The 18,622-nt window shown below is 43.2% G+C and overlaps 1 protein-coding gene across 11 annotated transcripts in view; it reads right to left on the bottom strand.

Annotated features, from left to right (window-relative positions):
• CACNA1B (calcium voltage-gated channel subunit alpha1 B) overlaps window positions 1-18,622 on the bottom strand; it is a 530,102-nt gene that overhangs the window by 69,952 nt on the left and 441,528 nt on the right. For all 11 annotated transcript variants that reach the window (XM_050926295.1, XM_050926292.1, XM_050926289.1 and 8 more), the window contains 4 exons: window positions 15,555-15,671; window positions 7,557-7,622; window positions 6,823-6,914; window positions 1,355-1,505 (listed from right to left, as the gene is read on the bottom strand). In XM_050926295.1, coding sequence (XP_050782252.1) covers window positions 1,355-1,505; window positions 6,823-6,914; window positions 7,557-7,622; window positions 15,555-15,671 — 426 coding nt within the window. The remainder of the gene's footprint in view (window positions 1-1,354; window positions 1,506-6,822; window positions 6,915-7,556; window positions 7,623-15,554; window positions 15,672-18,622) is intronic.

Raw genomic sequence — 18,622 nt, forward strand, 5'->3', positions numbered from 1 at the left:
CAAGGCGTAAGATCATTTAGGGATGTGTATGTCACAGATATACGCCAGCCTCCCATTCTGCTACTACATTTTGAGTGTGAAAGTTGGCGTGATTCGGTGAGGTTTTTCCACGGGGGAGGAGGGGGCGGGGAGAACCTGAGGAACGTTAATGGACTTTAAAATAGAGGATTTCTGATGTTAGGTTAGGGATTTCTTTGTACAAGGAAAGCTTTAAAGTGGTGGAGTGCTAAAGGAATCAGTAAATGGAGCAGTAACCTTTTATCAGCTTCCAGGGTGTTACAAATTTTAATCCACGCAGGGAGGAGTGAGATGCCAGATGTCAAGGAAAGGGCTTCAGTTGGCCAAAGGACCTCATGGTGACCTAGGAGGTGGTATGTCTCCCTGCAATATATAAATGCCATGTGAAGGTAGTTTTCCTGGATGGAGTCTTTTGTGGGTAATAGGGATTGGCTGCATTTGTGAAGTTCTGATTCATAAACAGCTCTTAAATTTTAAGGCAATATCTTGTCTGTACAGTGGAAAGCAGTGAGGATTCATGTGTAGATTAGAACAGATAAATCCTATTTGCCTTCACAGTTTCAGAGCTGTGATTTCAACTCTTCAGTCTCTGAGTTTGTTCCCCTGTGTGCCTGATTCTCCATTCTTGTACACTGAGGGAGTTATGTCAGCATAAAACCCAGCATCGCTGAAGGCGGAATCAGCCTCCAGGAATGGATAGACTTTCATGTGTTTGTAAGGGATTTGCAAAACATGGTTTATGTTAAAAGACTAGTTCCAGTCCTGCCTGATGAACAATGGAAGAATCAGCTACAGCAGCTGGGTGTGCTTCTTTCACCTTCATGACTGAAAATTTCCCAAACACTATCAGTGTAAAATTATCAGGCTTTTCCCCCAACAAATAAAATACAAATTTGGTGCTTTCCTGCTGCTTTCTGAAAGCAACATAGAGCCGATGGTGTCCCTATCTCCCCAACCCCTCCCCATCCCGAATCCCATTCTTCAAAAGCCCGTATAAAAATTGAGACAAAACAGATTAATGTTTAATTCCATAAATTAGACCCCCCCACACCTCCTGGGGAGAAAGATAAAAACCGGTGCATTAAACTAATTACTAAATTATCTCTTTGGAGATTAAAGGGTTTTTATCACCATGATAATAAATGCTTTTTAATGGAACTGTCTAGTAATGTTGTCTAAATCATCATTAGGGAGCAGCAGAAAACAAGGAGGTGGGAAGGAGAAGAGGGACCTACTCTGTGCTAAGTGTGAAGGGAGCTGGAGGAGTTAGCGAGGACTGGTGCGATGACTGCGGTTTGATAAGACGGAAAGGAAGCAGAGACTGGGACTGACTTACCAGAAAGGAACAAAGGAAGATGAAAGAGACGAAGTAAAAATAGGCAAAGTCACTGCCACATTCGTTTTTGGTGAGGCCGGAGAGTTTGTCGCAGGCTCTGTTACTGAGGCAGGACAGCATGATCTCGTGCCAAGCTTCCCCGGTGGCACTCCTACAGACGGAGGACAAAGATTCAATGAAAGGCAAAAGCATGAGTTCTTTTGACTGCAGAAATGTACACCATTAGGTACACCATTATGGCTAAACAGATCTCTGCCCAGCACACCTGGGCCTGTTACAGGAGGTCAAATTAACCAAAAATACACCCTCCAACAACCTTTTCTAAATTCTATTTTGAATTCCTTTATCAATTTTTTGTTACAAACTACATCTTGCTTCCATCCACGGCTGGCTTTTGTGTGTTCGTTTGTATTCTTGGAAGCAGTTTGCACTGGCATTTACTGTACCTGATTCATTTACCAACTTTGTGAAAGAAAGAAATGAAAAAGATTCCCCTACTCACACCCCCATGTTACAGGGAAACAAAATCAACCTGACAGGCTCAGATAGGATACTCTTAATCTGTTTCTGGAAAGTGAATATAGATTAATTGAAGTCAGTCAAGTACAAAGGACAAATGTCATCAAAGATGTTTAACGCCCCATGCCCCAAATCCAACAGCTCTGCCTTGATGGTGGCTGAAAATCCAGTGCAGAGGAAGTGAAACATAAACAGACTCTTCTGTCTTAATCTATCATTTTAGGTGGATGCATCAGAACTGTGGCCTATCACTCTGACACAGATGCACTTTTTTATGAAAGTCTCCTGAGTTTTTCTTTAACTTCTTCCCCCCCTCTCTTTCCTTGTGTTACTTATAGCAGCAGTTCCTGTAGTAAGAAACAGATGTAAATATAACCTTAAATGTTCCCAACGTGACTCCCAACTGTCACACGCTATTTAAAAATAAATAAATTCACCAATCCCAGAGGCACTCGGCCAAATGTACCTTCTCCCACAGCAATAGTCACTTCTTGTCTCTTTTCCAAGTATTCCTCCATCAAATGACTGAAACTTGGCTTGTACGCAATGTAATTGCCGTCATGTTGGTCCCAGGATGTTAGACAAGGTGGGTAAGGTAATATGTTTTACTGCACCAACTTGTGTTGGTAAGAGAGACAAGCTTTTCGAGACACACAGAGCTCTTCTTCAGATCTGTGTGGCTCAAAAAGACAGTCTCTCTCACCAACAGAAGTTGGTCCAATAAAATATATTACTTCACCCACCTTGCCTCTGACACTTAGTTTCAGATTAATAGATTATAAAGCCAGAAGGGGCCATTATGATAACCTAGTCTGACTTCCCGTATATCACAGGCCAAAGAACTTCACCCAATAATTGATGCATCAAGCCCATAACTTCTGCCAGAGGGCCTGATTCTCCATTGCCTGGAATCTTATGTAGCTGTTTACAGCTGTGCAAAGTGGGCGTAAAGTGCTGCAGCTCTGAAGTCCTAACATATTTGTTATTCCATTTGTTTTTTCCCCCTCTAAACTTTACAAACTCCATAGGCTATTACAGCATGGACTGTGAAAACCTCCCACACAGTACCCGACTCATGTGCCTTGACCCTGATCCTGGGGCTGGTTCAATTCCTCGTGCAAGTCAGAGCAGCCATGAGACTTCTCTAAGTTGTGCAAGGTGAGTCAGGCCCCAGACCTTTGTCCACCCTTCTACAGTGATGGTATAGCACAGAGCTAGCAATGTCAGCTCTAGGCCACTCAGGAATTCCCCCTATTCTAGGAGTACCCTCAGCCGCCTGGTTAAACTAACTTTTCAGTCTCCATTGCTGCTGCAACTGTGAAAAAAAAACGGCTATACCAGGGGCCAGGATCTGGCCCAAATGATCCAGGGGCAAGAATGAAAAAAATCTGATTTCATTACAGTTAAGAACATAAGAACAGCCATATTGGATCTGACCAAAGGTCCATCTACCTCAGTATCCTGTCTTCTGACAGTGGCCAATGCCAGGTGCCCCAGAGGGAATGAACAGAACAGGGAATCATCAACTGACCCATCCCCTGTTGCCCATTTCCAGCTTCTGGCAAACAGAGGCTAGAGACACCATTCCTGCCATCCTGGCTAACAGCCATTGATGGACCTATCCTCCATGAACTTATCTAGTCCTTTTTTGAACCCTGTTATAATCTTAGCCTTCATAACATCCTCTGGCATGGAGTTCCACAAGTTGACTGTGTGTTGTGTGAAAAAATACTTCCTTTTGTTTGTTTTAAACTTGCTGCCTATTAATTTCATTTGGTGACTCCTAGTTCTTGTGTTAGGAGAAAGGCATAAATAACACTTCCTTATTTACTTTCTCCACAGCAGTCATGATTTTATAGACCTCTACCATATCTCCATTTAGTCATCTTTTTTCCAAGCTGAAAAGTCCAAGTCTTATTAATTTCTCCCCATATGGCAGCCGTTCCATACTCCTAATCATTTTTGTTGCCCTTTTAGGAACTTTTTCCAATTCCAATGTATCTTTTTGAGATGGGGTGTCCACATCTGCACGCAGTATTCAAGATTTGGGCGTACCATGGATTTATAGAGAGGCAATGTGATATTTCCTGTCTTATTATCTATCCCTTTCTTAAGGATTCCCAACATTCTATTCGCTTTTTTGACTACCGCTGCATATTGAGTGGATGTTTTCAGAGAACTATTCACAATGACTCCAAGATCTCTTTCTTGAGTGGTAATAGCTAATTTAGACCCCATCATTGTATATGTATAGCTGGGATTATGTTTTCCAATATGCATTACTTTGTATTTATCAACATTGAATATCATCTGCCATTTTGTTGCCCATTCACCCACTTTTGAGAGATCCTTTTGTAGCTCTTCGCAGTCTGCCTGGGACTTAACTGTCTTGAGAAGTTTTGTATCATCAGCAAATTTTGCCACCTCACCGTTTACCTCTTTATCCAGATCATTTATGAATATGTTGAATAGGACTTGGCCCGGTACAGACCCCTGGGGGACACCATTATTTATCTCTCTCCATTCTGAAAACTGACCGTTTATTCCTATCCTTTGTTTCCTATCTTTTAACCAGTCACCAGTCCATGAGAGGACCTTCCCTGCTATCCCATGACAGCTTACTTTGCTTAACAGCCTTTGCTGAGGAACCCTATTGAAGGTTTTCTGAAAATCTAAATACACTATATCCCCTGGATCCCCTTTGTCCACATGTTTGTTGACCCCTCAAAGAATTCTAGCAGATTAGTGAGGCATGATTTCCCTTCACAAAAACCACGTTGACTCTTCCCCAACCAATTATGTTCATCTATGTCTCTGACAATTTTGTTCTTTACGATAATTTCATCCAGTTTGCCTGGTATTGAAGTTAGGCTTACCGGGGTCACCTCTGGAGCCCTTTTTAAAAATTGGTGTCACATTAGCTATCCTCCAGTCATTTGGTACAGAAGCTCATTTAAATGATAGGTTACAGACTACAGCTAGTAGTCCTGCAATTGCACATTTGAGTTCCTGCAGAACTCTTGGGTGATACCATCTGGTCCTGGTGACTTATTACTGTTTAGTTTATCAATTTGTTCCAAAACCTCCTCTAATGATGACTCAATATGGGACAGTTCCCCAGATTTGTCACCTAAAAAGAATGGCTCAGGTTTGGGAATCTCCCTCACATTCGCAACCATGAAGACCGATGCAAAGAATTTGTTTAGTTTCTCTGTAATGGCTTTATCATCCTTGAGTTCTCCTTTAGCATCTTGATCATTCAGTGTCCCCCCATTCTGCTTCTGATGTACTTACACATTTTTTTGCTATTACTTTTTGACTCTTTGGCTAGCTGTTCTTCAAATTCTTTTTTGGCCTTCCCAATGACATTTTTACACTTAATTTGCCAAAGTTTATGCTACTTTCTATTTTCCTCGCTAGGATTTAACTTCCATTTTTTAAAGGATGCCTTTTTGCCTCTTGCTGCTTCTTTTATTTTGTTGTTTAACCACAGTGGCTCTTTTTTGGTTCTCTTACCATGTTTTTTTTACTTTGGGGTATACATTTACGTTGAGCCTCTATTATGGTGTCTTTAAAAAATTTCCATGCAGCTTGCAGGGATTTTGGTTTTGGTGCTGTCCCTTTTAATTTCTGTTTCACTAATCTCCTCATTTTTGTGTAGCTCCCCTTTCTGAAATGAAATGCTACAGTGTTGGGCCGCTGTGGTGTTTTCCCCACCACAGGGATGTTAAATTTAATTATACTATGGTCACTGTTACCAAGCGGTCCAGCCATATTCGCCTCTTGAACCTGATTCTGTACCTCACTTAGGACTAAATCAAGAATTGTCTCTTGTGGGTTCCAAGACTAGCTGCTCCAAGAAGCAAAGGTGTCAAGAAACTTTCTCTCTTCATCCCGTCCTGAGGTGATATGTACCCAGTCAATATGGGGATAGTTGAAATTCCCCATTATTACTGAGTTTTTTATTGTAATAGCCTCTCTAATCTCCCTGAGCATTTCACAGTCACTATCACCAGCCTGGTCAGGTGGTCGGTAATATAGCCCTACTGCTATATTATTATTCAAGCAGGGAATTACTATCCATAGAGATTCTATGATACAGTTTGGTTCATTTAAGATTTTCATGTCATTTGATTCTATGCTTTCTTTCACATATAGTGCTAATCTCCCAGACATTAAGAGATTAATTTCAATCAGATTATTTTAAACTGCATAAGCAAACCAGAGTGAGCTAATTTCATGTCTGTCTGGCTCTGCACACACTCCATCAATCAAGACCCTTAGCAGGATATCCAGTTACAAGCATTACATCATCAGAATAAAGTTTCATTGGCTGACCAAAGCCTGAGCCCCTGACATTGGTGCTAGAGGCTTGTGGAAGCAGTAGCCTTATGCAAAAATTAACCATTTCTTGTCCATAACATATAGCACACACAGCTATAAGTGAAATATACACAATACAAGGTGAAACTACCAAATGCTGAGGGTTGTTTTTTCTCCTTTTGTTAGAACTACAGAAAAGGCAACAGATGGCTGAAAATATTGCTACAATTCACTTAAAAGCGGATTCCTTTTCCAACGCAAATGAGCCCAAGTGGAAATGGATTCATTCTGAATCACAAGTAGCTTTGAAATATCAAATTTCAAGTTGCTCAAGATGCAAAAATAACCATTAAGTTGAATCTCTCAAAACAGCAAACTCTGAGTGGTATAAACTCACATGAAATGAAATTTGTGTGCAATGTCTGGCAGATACATTCCCAGCTGATGTGTACAGCTCTAACCAGGAGGAACAGAAAATGGAGGGAGGTATGGTTCACTACAACTGCTGCGCTTGGAGGACTTTTGTAACTCAAATAACCTCAGCAATTAAACTGGCACATGAAGACAGAAACTTATTTATTACTCATGTGGAAAACCTAAAAGTTCATAGATTTTATTTTATTTACCTGAACAATAGCATCAGGGCTTGCAAGAAAGTTCTGAAGTTGTTGTGTCGATTAATTGAGGTATCATCATCTAGTGCAATGTTTCCAAATACCTGCAAAAGAAAACAAAAGCAATCAGCCTGGAGTGAGCTCCCCCAGGAATCTCTGGTCGCAAGTCAGCAGTGATGCATGAGAGCAGCACAGTTGGCATAACTGGGCATAAAGCAGATGTTAGAGAGGGTGGTAATGTAACTTGCATCGAGTTGACATTCAGCAGATGTGCAAAATGGGTGTATCATATACTGTGGAGGCAGGAGTGGAGCAGGAAAGATGTCAAACAGAAGAGAAGATGGCCTGGATGCAAATCAAGCTGGCTGTCCCCAAAACTGATGGAGCCAATTCAGCTTTAGCATATGCAGGTGTAACTTTTATTGATTTCAATCAGAGTTACTTCCGCTTAACACCAGGGCTGCACTGGATCCCTGAGGAATATCATATGGAAAAACCACTCATTTTGGACACCCAGGGCCCAATTTGTCAGTGCGTCTGAGCGCTGTTTGGCGCAGGACCTTGGGGTGGCGGCAAAGGTGACTTTATGCCTTCTCTGCACCTCTCCTATTCTGGTGCCCGGAGAGCTCTTCACCTTACTCTGAAACAGGCCCACTGCTGGAGGCAGGCTGTAGCAATAGCTTGTCTAATGCTCTGCATCAGCACGGCAAATCTTAGATTTTTAGATATTGAAGCCAAAATGTTACCTGCATGCCGATAATGGCATAGATGAAGAAGAGCATCGCAATGAGGAGACACACATAAGGCAAGGCCTGTAGAAAAATCAACAGGGTCAGCATTAACAAAACAGGGCCACAGTCTAGCCAACAGTCTTTATTCATTACTGGTTAACCCGGTGCTTCTTTACGCTGTGTGTGGTTTGGATGAGAGCACTAGCAAGAGAAACCGGAGCAGCTGTGGCGCAAAGGAGACCTTCAGAAGATACATTGCTGGCAGCAGGTCTTGCCTTATTACAAACCTTTAGGATTTTTTGATAGAGTTAGTTTCCCCCACTGTTATATTGCATACATATCCTTGTGAGTAGACAGAGCCTACCCAGAGAGGAAGCAGTAACACACTGCATGGTGCGTACTTTAGAAGCGACATAGCTTGGTAGTTCTCAGGCAAAGTTACACAATGAGAAAGTAGCTATTTCTAAAAAAAATTAAAAAAACCTTCTCTGAGAAAAATACAGCTACAAAGAAGCAAGCTGTTATTGAAATATTGGGTTTGCTTAGCTGAGAGTTAATTAACAGCCTGATATGGATAAGGAAAAATGTTTTATTTTGCAGAAAAAGGAGAGCTTGTATTTTGGTATAAAAGATTTTGTTTTATATAAATTTTACAAATTTTTATATATATTTAGATAAAGATTTTTGCGTGTTAATATTTGATTGGTAAGTGTAAAATTTTATGTTTTTGTTATTTGGGTAGTATTGATTGGTTTGGAGCAGGGTTTTTTTGCTTTGAGGCAGAGGAAAAGAGATAGGGGAAAAGTTTAGGCTACTGTGTTTTTGAATAGTATTTTTTTTTTTATTGGCTGCTTGTAATTTATTAAGGGGGGTTAGCTAGCTTTTATAATTTTTTTTTTGGGCCTGGCAAGCTTAGATTGCCAGGCCCGTTATGTAATTTACGATTAAGCTGAAGAGACAGGTACTGAGTTGTTTTATGGACAGCAGAATTTTTGGTTATAGCATTATACAGATATTTTGCGTATTGTATTATTATTTAAATAATATATAGGAAGAATAGATAGAAAATAATTTATTTAATAATTGTATGGAAAAGGCTAGTAAACTATGATTTAAGGTTTGGGAGAAGGTTTTTAAAATTAAAGGTGTGATTAAGAGATATAGTATGAAAAACAATAGCAGCGTTTTTAATAGTTTGTAAATTATGTTTAAGTTAGAATGATTAATATAAAAACAGCATTTTTTTTTATGCGAGCACAAGCATTTTTTTTTTAGCATTTATAGCATTTAGCATATATTTATTTTGCATAGTTATTTTTGCTATTCAGCTACAAAGAAGCAAGCATTGGTTTTAGTTGGGCAGAAAGTTACACGGGCAGGAAAAAGAAAAGTTTCCAAGTTTTCATGATAAATCATTAAGGGCTAGACTATGACTTGGCCTAGAGGCCCATGCTGAGAGCTAGTACGAACCCAATCTGTGCAGGTCACCAGGACCTTGCATCTGGGTGAGCAGAAGCGATGTGCCTGCTTGCTCCTCCCCCTGGAGCAGATGGGAGGGGAGGAGAATGGCTGGAGCTGCATCTCCTCTATAGGATAGCTAGCCCAGCTGAACCAGCACAGTGTGGGGGAAGAGAGACGCTGATAACCAGGAACTATAGGTGCTCAGGATCAGGCTCTTTGCTCCCCTGCGCCTATGTTTCCACCCATGTAAAAATGGGGACAATAATATTGTTATTCTGAGGGCTGGGCACTCAGACCACCTCACTGGAGCTGCAGGGCATGATGATCCATTCAAGCTAAATGAGGGAACAATTAAATGCCCCTTTCTTTAGCGATAGCTGAAATAAGGGAAAACCATCCCCCGAGGCCAGACCGCATGCAGTCCTGGGCCATGCAGCACAAGGAGTTTCCTGGGATTCGGATAACAAAAGCAGAGGTAGGGGACTGATTTGATTGCAGCCATGGGTGAGAGACAGAGAGAGAGAGAGGAGCAGGAGAAACACTTCAGAAGCTCGGAGAAGGCAGCAAGGGAGCCTGACAGACTGCCAGGGAAGCACTTGTGGTGTGACCCTGGGAAAGACCTGAGAGAGAGCCCTTTTGGGCTGAGTGCTGGCTAGAAAGAGGCTTGGATACTGCGAGCAAAGAACCTGTCTCCTGCTGTTTGATTCCTACTGTGATCCTGGAAACAGGACTTGGGACATTCCTTGCAAGTAAACAGGATCATACCAATGAATATACGTGACTCCATCGTCGATTTCTCCTTCCAACAGAAACAACCTGCAAGACCCTGAAAATCAGAGAACCACTTGGGCCAAAGTGGGTAACAATCCTTATCTGCCTCAGGATGGAGCGGTGAGGACATGTTCATTCATGTCTGCAGTGCTTACTGAGTCCCTCGGATGAAAGTTGCTATAGAAGTACAGTGTATTATCAGCAGGCAGCGGACACGCACTTCAGTTTCCAGGTCAAATCAGTCAGTCTTGGATAGGGTCATATATTAAGCAGAGTGCAGTTTCTCCATACAAGGCCATCTCTGTGGATGAGGAGAAAGCAGTGGACGCGTTATTCCTTGACTTTAGCAAAGCTTTTAATATGGTCTCCCACAGTATTCTTGCCAGCAAGTTAAAGAAGTATGGGCTGGATGAATGGACTATAAAGTGTATAGAAAGCTGGCTAGATCGTCGGGCTCAACAAGTAGTGATCAACGGCTCCTTGTCTAGTTGGCAGCTGGTATCAAACAGAGTGCCCCAAGGGTTGGTCCTGGGGCGGGTTTTGTTCAATATCTTCATTAATGATCTGGAGGATGGCGTGGACTGCACCCTCAGCAAGTTTGCAGATGACACTAAACTAGGAGGAGTGGTAGATACGATGGAGAGTAGGGACAGGATACAGAGGGACCTAGACAAATTAGAGGATTGGGCCAAAAGAAACCTGATGAGGTTCAACAAGGACAAGTGCAGAGTCCTGCACTTAGGACGGAAGAATCCCATGCACTGCTACAGACTAGGGGCCAAATGGCTAGGCAGCAGTTCTGCAGAAAAGGACCTAGGGGTTACAGTGGACAAGAAGCTGGATATGAGTCAACAGTGTGCCCTTGTTGCCAAGAATGCTAACAGCATTTTGGGCTGTATAAGCAGGAGCACTGCGAGCAGATCAGGGGACGTGATCATTCCCCTTTATTTGACATTGGTGAGGCCTCATCTGGAGTACTGTGTACAGTTTGGGGCCTCCCACTACAAGAAGGATGTGGAAAAATCAGAAAGAGTCCAGCGGAGGGCAACAAAAATGATGAGGGGGCTGAAGCACATGACCTACGAGGAGAGGTTGAGGGAACTGGGATTGTTTAGTCTGCAGAAGAGAAGAATGAGGGGGGATTTGATAGCTGCTTTCAACTGAAAGGGGGTTCCAAAGAGAATGGTTCTAGACTGGTCTCAGTGGTAGCAGATGACAGAACAAGGAGTAAGGGTCTCAAGCTGCAGTGGGGGGAGGTTTAGGTTGGATATTAGGAAAAACTTTTTCACTAGGAGGGTGGTGAAGCACTGGAATGGGTTCCCTAGGGAGGTGTGGAATCTCCTTCCTTAGAGGTTTTTAAGGTCAGGCTTGACGAAGCCCTGGCTGGGATGATTTAGTTGGGGATTGGTCCTGCTTTGAGCAGGGGGTTGGACTAGGTGACCTCTTAAGGTCCCTTCCAACCCTGATATTCTATGATTCTCTTGCCCCCCAAATGTTTTGGATCATCTGACTTTGGCCTGTATCATTACAGATATTACTAGCGATCTTGTGACTATCCGGCTCTCTTAGAAATTCAGCCAGAGGGCTTGGCTCATGCAGCTGCAGCTCTCTCTCTCTCTCTCTCTCTCTCTCTCTCTCAAGACCAGGCCAGGTGACTTGCTCAAGATCTGGGTGACTTGCTCAAGATCTGGGTGACTTGTTCTGTCTGTGGCAGAGGTTGATCCAGACCCAGTGTCTCCTGAATCCCACTCTTGTATTTTAACTACAAGCCCACCTCTTCCACCATTCTGTGGGCACCGGTTTATTTCAGAGGAGGCACATTCTCAGTCCAAGGGTGGGAGATGTTCCTGGGTAGTTTTAAACTGGCTGATGTAGCTGTGATAGACTAAAACCCTCCCCACCCAGCCCATAGATTGAGTCCTTAAGGAAAGTGCTATTAAACAAATGTCATGGGGTGCTTATTTTAAAGCATACCAGCCATAGCAATAGACTCTTTAATTACACGGCCTGACATCTAGGTGAGAGCGGAAATGTTGAAGGCGTATTTGAAACCACCAGTTTGCCTGCCCCACGGTCTCTCCAAGGACTTTAAATACAATCTCCTTGTAATGAACTCAAGTTTCAGCTCTCCAGGCTGCAGCCTGTACAGCATACTGCTGCCTTCCTTCTCACATGAATAAAGGAGCCTAGTGACACTATCCCCATCTCCATCCTTTGACACCTTCCCGTTTATTTCAAAACCTTGTTTTTAAATCCCACAGTGGGGCTCGCTCCAGCCTCCCTCATAACCCTTCTCTTGCTCTCAGGTCCTCTCAACAATCCTTTCCCACTTTCCTTAGCCATCTGGCAATGCCTTTGCCATCGGGGACTCTCTTTCTGCCCTGCCACCCCCACCAACATGATACAGTTCTGCGGCGATCTGGAAGCCTACTTTCACCATCTCCGACTCAAAGAATACTTTCAGGACAACACTGAACAGCGCACTGATACACAGGTACTCTCCCACCAACAGCACAAGAAGAAGAACTCCACATGGACTCCTTCTGAGGGTCGAAATGACGGTCTGGACCTATACATTGAATGCTTCCGCCGACGTGCACAGGCAGAAATTGTGGAAAAACAACATCGCTTGCCTCATAACCTAAGTCGTGCAGAACGCAATGCTATCCACAGCCTCAGAAACCACCCTGACATTATCATCAAAGAGGCTGATAAAGGAGGTGCTGTTGTCATCATGAACAGGTCTGACTACCAAAAGGAGGCTGCCAGACAACTCTCCAATGCCAAATTCTACAGGCCACTTCCCTCAGATCCCACTGAGGAATACACTAAGAAACTGCATCATCTACTCAGGACACTCCCTACACTAATACTGGAACAAATCAACATACCCTCAGAGCCCCGACCCAAGATCCACAAACCCGGAAATCCTGGACGCCCCATCATCTCGGGCATTGGCACTCTCACTGAAGGACTGTCTGGATATGTGGACTCTCTACTCAGACCCTATGCCACCAGCACTCCCAGCTATCTCCGTGACACCACGGATTTCCTGAGGAAACTACAATGCATTGGTGACCTTCCAGAAAACACCATCCTAGCCAGCATGGATGCAGAGGCTCTTTACACAAACATCCCACACACAGATGGAATACAAGCTGTCAGCAACAGTATCCCTGATGATGCTACAGCACAACTGGCTGCTGAGCTCTGTGCTTTTATCCTCACACACAACTATTTCAAATTTGATGACAATATATATCTCCAGATCAGTGGCACCGCTATGGGCACCCGCATGGCCCAACAATATGCCAATATTTTTATGGCCGACTGGAATAACGCTTCCTCAGCTCTCGTCCACTCACACCCCTTCTCTACATATGCTACATTGATGACATCTTCATCATCTGGACCCATGGGAAGTAGACTCTGGAAAATTCCACCACAATTTCAACAGCTTCCACCCCACCATCAACCTCAGCCTGGACCAATCTACGCGGGAGGTCCACTTCCTAGACACCACGGTGCAAATAAGTGATGGTCACATTAACACCACCCTATACCGAAAACCTACAGACCGCTATGCCTACCTTCATGCCTCCAGCTTCCATCCCAGGCACATCACACAATCCATTGTCTACAGCCAAGCACTGAGGTACAACCGCATCTGCTCTAACCCCTCAGACAGAGACCAACACCTACAAAATCTCCACCAAGCATTCTCAAAACTACAATACCTGCATGAGGAAATAAGGAAACAGATCAGCAGAGCCAGACGTGTACCCAGAAGCCTCTTACTGCAAGACAAACCCAAGAAAGAAACCAACAGGACTCTACTGGCCATCACATACAGTCCCCAGCTAAAACCCCTCCAACGCATCATCAGGGATCTACAACTCATCCTGGACAATGACCCCACACTTTCACAGGCCTCGGGTGGCAGGCCAGTCCTTGCCCACAGACAACCTGCCAACCTGAAACATATCCTCACCAGTAACTGTAGCTCAGGAACCAATCCATGCAACAAACCTCGATGCCAACTCTGCCCATATATCTACACCAGCGATACCATCACAGGACCTAACCAGATCAGCCACACCATCACCGGTTCATTCACCTTCACGTCCACCAATGTAATATACACCATCATATGCCAGCAATGCCCCTCTGCTATGTACATCGACCAAACTGGACAGTCTCTACGGAAAAGGATAAATGGACACAAATCAGATATAAGGAATGGCAATATACAAAAACCTGTAGGAGAACACTTCAACCTCCCTGGCCACACTATAGCAGACCTTAAGGTGGCCATCCTGCAGCAAAAAAACTTCAGGACCAGACTTCAAAGAGAAACTGCTGAGCTTCAGTTCATCTGCAAATTTGACACCATCAGCTCAGGATTAAACAAAGACTGTGAATGGCTTATCAATGAACCAGTTTCTCCTCCCTTGGTTTTCACACCTCAACTGCTAGAACAAGGCCTCATCCTCCCTGATTGAACTAATCTCATTATCTCTAGCTTGCTTGCATATATATTCCTGCCCCTGGAAATTTCCACTACATGCATCTGACGAAGTGGGTATTCACCCACGAAAGCTCATGCTCCAAAACGTCTGTTAGTCTATAAGGTGCCACAGGATTCTTTGCTCCTTTGACCATATACCCTTCACCCTCTCTTGCTACTTTTGGAGGAAGTTTCTGCTACCGGGAATATCCTGCCTCACTGACTCCACATCACATTCCAAAACACAGTTAAAAACATGCTCCCTCTGGACTTCATTTTCCCTTTGCAGTTATTTATGGATTAACTCTGTAAGGCATTTGCAGGCGGGCAGTTTGCATGGAAGGCCCCAGATAAAATAAACCTGTACTCAGGAGAGCTCCTGCAGCAAAAACTTCCATGCAACGATCTAAAGCTGCAGCTGTAAGACCTCAAGCTAGAGGGAAGCTATATACACAGTAGAAAGCCTGACAGATGATACATAGACATACAGAGCAGTACATCACACACTCTGCTGTAACTCAGTGGACGTACCTAAGTCAGGGTAGGGAAAAATGCTGTTAACTGCATGTGGATGTGAGATAATGGATAGGTCTTCACTTTGAGTCCTTGGCTAACAGGAGAATGTAAGATCTTTGGGGCATCTTTTACTTGTGTGTTCGTACAGCACCTAGCACCATGAGGCTGGGGCCTCTACCACAGTAGAAACAATCAGTAATAATATATGCTAAATATTATTATTGCAGATGGTCTGGTGACTACACTGAGACATCCCTATAGAATTTAGGAGAAAATGATAGTCTTCCTAATCTACAGAATTTAATCACAGCCCTTCTAAAGAATTAAAATCCAAACAAGCACCACTCATTCTCTACCTTCTATAGGTTTTGGAAAGCCCTACTAAATATCTGTAGACCCCTGCTGTTTTCGCCGCTGTTACATTCCAGAAGAGGTTTTGCAGCAGATAGAGACTGGAATGTTGCACTCCTGTGCTTTATTTCTGGGTCTGCAACTGGGGCTGATTTTCCAATGTGTTGAGCGCCAGCAGGATCCACTGTTGTCAGATGTTAGGGGTACTTAGTGCTTCTGAAAATCAGACCAAGGAGGACCTTTGTCAAGTTAATTACCCATTTTACAGAAAGGTTATCCGAGAATGGCCTTCTAGGGATGCTGAAAAGCTTAGCCCTTTAGTATTTGAGGTCCTCATCTTGAAGATGCTACAGAAGTGCAAAGCATTAGCTGATCCCGCTCGGCTCGCGAGCCCGGCTGCCACTCACCTTAAAAGACTGTACAAATGTCCAGAGCAGAATGCGGATGGTGTAACCCTGGCGAAGCAGTTTGATAAGTCTGGCTGCCCGGAAAAGCCGCAGGAAGCTGAGGTTGATGAAGTTGTCCTGTGGAAAGTAAAGGTTTTGTGTCCTTCAGAAATTAACGCGACTAGAAACCACAGCCCGCAAAAAAGAAATTAAAATTACCGGCTTCACGATCTAAGCAGCAAATCGGCCACCAGAAAACCTTCCAAAAGAAACATTCGTCAGTGCAGATCACTCCACATGCAGTAAGTCTGAGAAAACCCCTCTCTACAAAAGCCCCTCCCTCGGCTAGTGGGTAAATAATAATAAATAGAAAAATGGCCCTCACATGCTTTTCTTTGGATTCTTGTTTTCTTTATGCAAAGCAGGTTTCCCCAAGCCGTTATGGAAAGGCAATGGTGCAGTGTTGTTATTTGCTATGGAGTGGGACTGTTTTGAAGCCTTGGGTTTTATTTTTATTAGAGTGAATCCAATGTAAGCCAAGGGAGTCTAAGACAGTGGGTACCATTAGCCTCTTCCATGACAAAGGAAGAGATCAGCCATTCCACTTTAAAGCGCCCACCTTTTAGAGATATTTACCCAACAGGTGATAGGACAGGAGCCTTGCTGACAAGCATTGCTGGGGCATGATTGTTATGTTTAGAAGCACAATCATTTGTAGACTAGAGTGAATGGAGAGAAGGCTGAATGTTCAGCAGCAGGGGTTGCCCTTAGGAGCCTGCTGACTTATTAATGATTCATAAATATCCCTTTTAAGGTGGATCAAAGAAAGCCAGGGATTTTGATTTTCATTTGATTGTTTTGGTTGATTCTCCTTCTCCCTTCCACTTTCTTTTATTTGACAGAAAATAGCTCATCTAACGAGCTAATCTAGAGTGGGGTCTTTCCAAAGAAAACATGCAAACATTAAAATAGGAGGGCCTGGGGGAATCTAAGTAGATAAAAAAAAAAAAAAAAAGTCCCCCGGCCTGGGCTGATTCCAAATGTCATGAATGTGAAACTTTAACCACAGGAATTAATTTGACGAGGTTAACTACATAAAATGCCACCTAGTATTAAGCAATGGAGGGGGTGACACAATCATAAGGAGGCCTTGTAGCTAAAGATGAATCATTATAGTCATCCCCTTGTTCCATCCCTCCCCCTCATCATCTTTTACCACAAGATACCTGCTCAGATTAAAGTGACTGAAAGCTCTTGTTAATTTGGGTGCACAGCTCATGCTGAGTTTTTAGGCGCTTGTTTTATCTATTCACTTATTTAAATGCCAGCTCAGCAATTGGGCCACTGGTGCTGCATTCCACCAAGACCACCAACTGGTTCACGGAATCAGTTTCAGACATGCACTTGGTTTGTGTTTAAAAGGCAAGCAGCTCAGAGTTAGGCATATACTGTATGTCAGACTCAATCCTAAAATAAAGAGAAAAGAGAAAAGCATAGAGATGTTCAATGAAAGAGCAGACAACACAGAGCTATTTCTGGTCTACAACGGAAGGCAACTCATGGCAGGCAAAATGCAAGCAAGGATTCTCCTGGGCTCGTCAAGGTTAGCAAAACAGAGCAGAGGATTCAAAGATTATTTCTTAAAATTACACTTTTCTCTAGGTTGTTGCTCCTTCATGAAATACCTAGCAGAGCTCAGCTCAGCATTAAAGGCCATCTATGGACAAGAGTCAGATTCTGATTGTGGTTACACAGCAATGTAAATATATCCGAACATCATTGATTTAATCTAGTCTCCAACCTAAACGCACGGTCTAAGATCTCGAGTGATGAGTTGCCTCTGTGCATAGTGGGGGTACACATCACCACTGGAATTGGGGTGCCTGATCCAAAGCCCAATGAAGTCAATAGAAAGACTCCACCTTATTAGAAGGTGTTGGATCAGGCCCCATCTGACCACATAAGGTGCATGACTTTGGAGAATCAGGCCCTTAACTCCCATTGATACAGTAAGTAGATATGGCATGATATTTGGGCCAGATCCTGCACACTCAAATACGCACACGACTACCTTCCTCATACAAGTAGTTCTGTGCACATACAGTAAGTGTGAGCAGTATCATTCCCTGAGTTTATAAAACATTAGAAGTGCATTTATACAGCATTCTCCTCCCCCCAGGATTATTACTGCATTTGCTTAGTAGTAAAAACGCTATAGTTTGTTTTGTCCAGACTCCATTTAGAATTCCCTCATAATCACAGTCAGCTGATATGATACTTAACATTTGTCTTGATCAAAGTCACGGTCAGCATTGCATTAGCTAACTCGATTTTTCACTCTACAGGAGAACACAGGACACCTGTGTAATGGTAAGAATGGCTAAGATCTCTCTACGTTAACCTGATCCACAATCGGATCTTCAAATGGGCCTCGGAGTTAGGCACTCAACTCTCATTGAAATTTATTGTGAGTTGGGTGGCTAATGACTTTCAGTTCTTCTTTTTTTCTTTTTTTTTAAAAAACAGACCCAGGCTCAACATCTGCTTTTCCAACATACTTGCCACCATTTCACAAATTGTAATAAAATGAACAGCCCAGAGGGGGATCACCAGAGACCCAGGAAAATCCTACTGTATCAACAGTTACAAAGCTTTTGAGGGACGGTTCTCCATGCTATTCACTGGTTGGTAACATTACACACACAACTGTGATAATCAAAGCGGTATTGCGTGTGTGTTACCCCCAGTACACTGTGTAGAAAACCTGCCCCTCATTGGCAAAAGTGCCTCAGCAGTTATTAGAATTGCATGCAATTAAAGGGGAAACTCCACATTGCAATATTTGTTGTGCTCAATGGTTTTTGTGTTGATTTTCCCTTGAATTAACTATGCATGACACACGAACTTCAATCCCGTGGATTATTTGTTTCCTTCTTGCTATCCCCTTTTTTCTGTTGCACAGGTGCTGAAGACTGCCTAGGGTGACATTATTTTAAAGTATTAGCTTTTGCCCATTCCTGTGATATCATGTCATTTACCATATTTAAAAGCAGCAAAGTGACCACAAATATGGCATCCTGCTATTGTCC

The sequence above is a fragment of the Gopherus flavomarginatus genome, chromosome 17 (assembly GCF_025201925.1).
Source record: "Gopherus flavomarginatus isolate rGopFla2 chromosome 17, rGopFla2.mat.asm, whole genome shotgun sequence".
In the NCBI taxonomy this organism is placed as follows: Eukaryota; Metazoa; Chordata; order Testudines; family Testudinidae; genus Gopherus; species Gopherus flavomarginatus.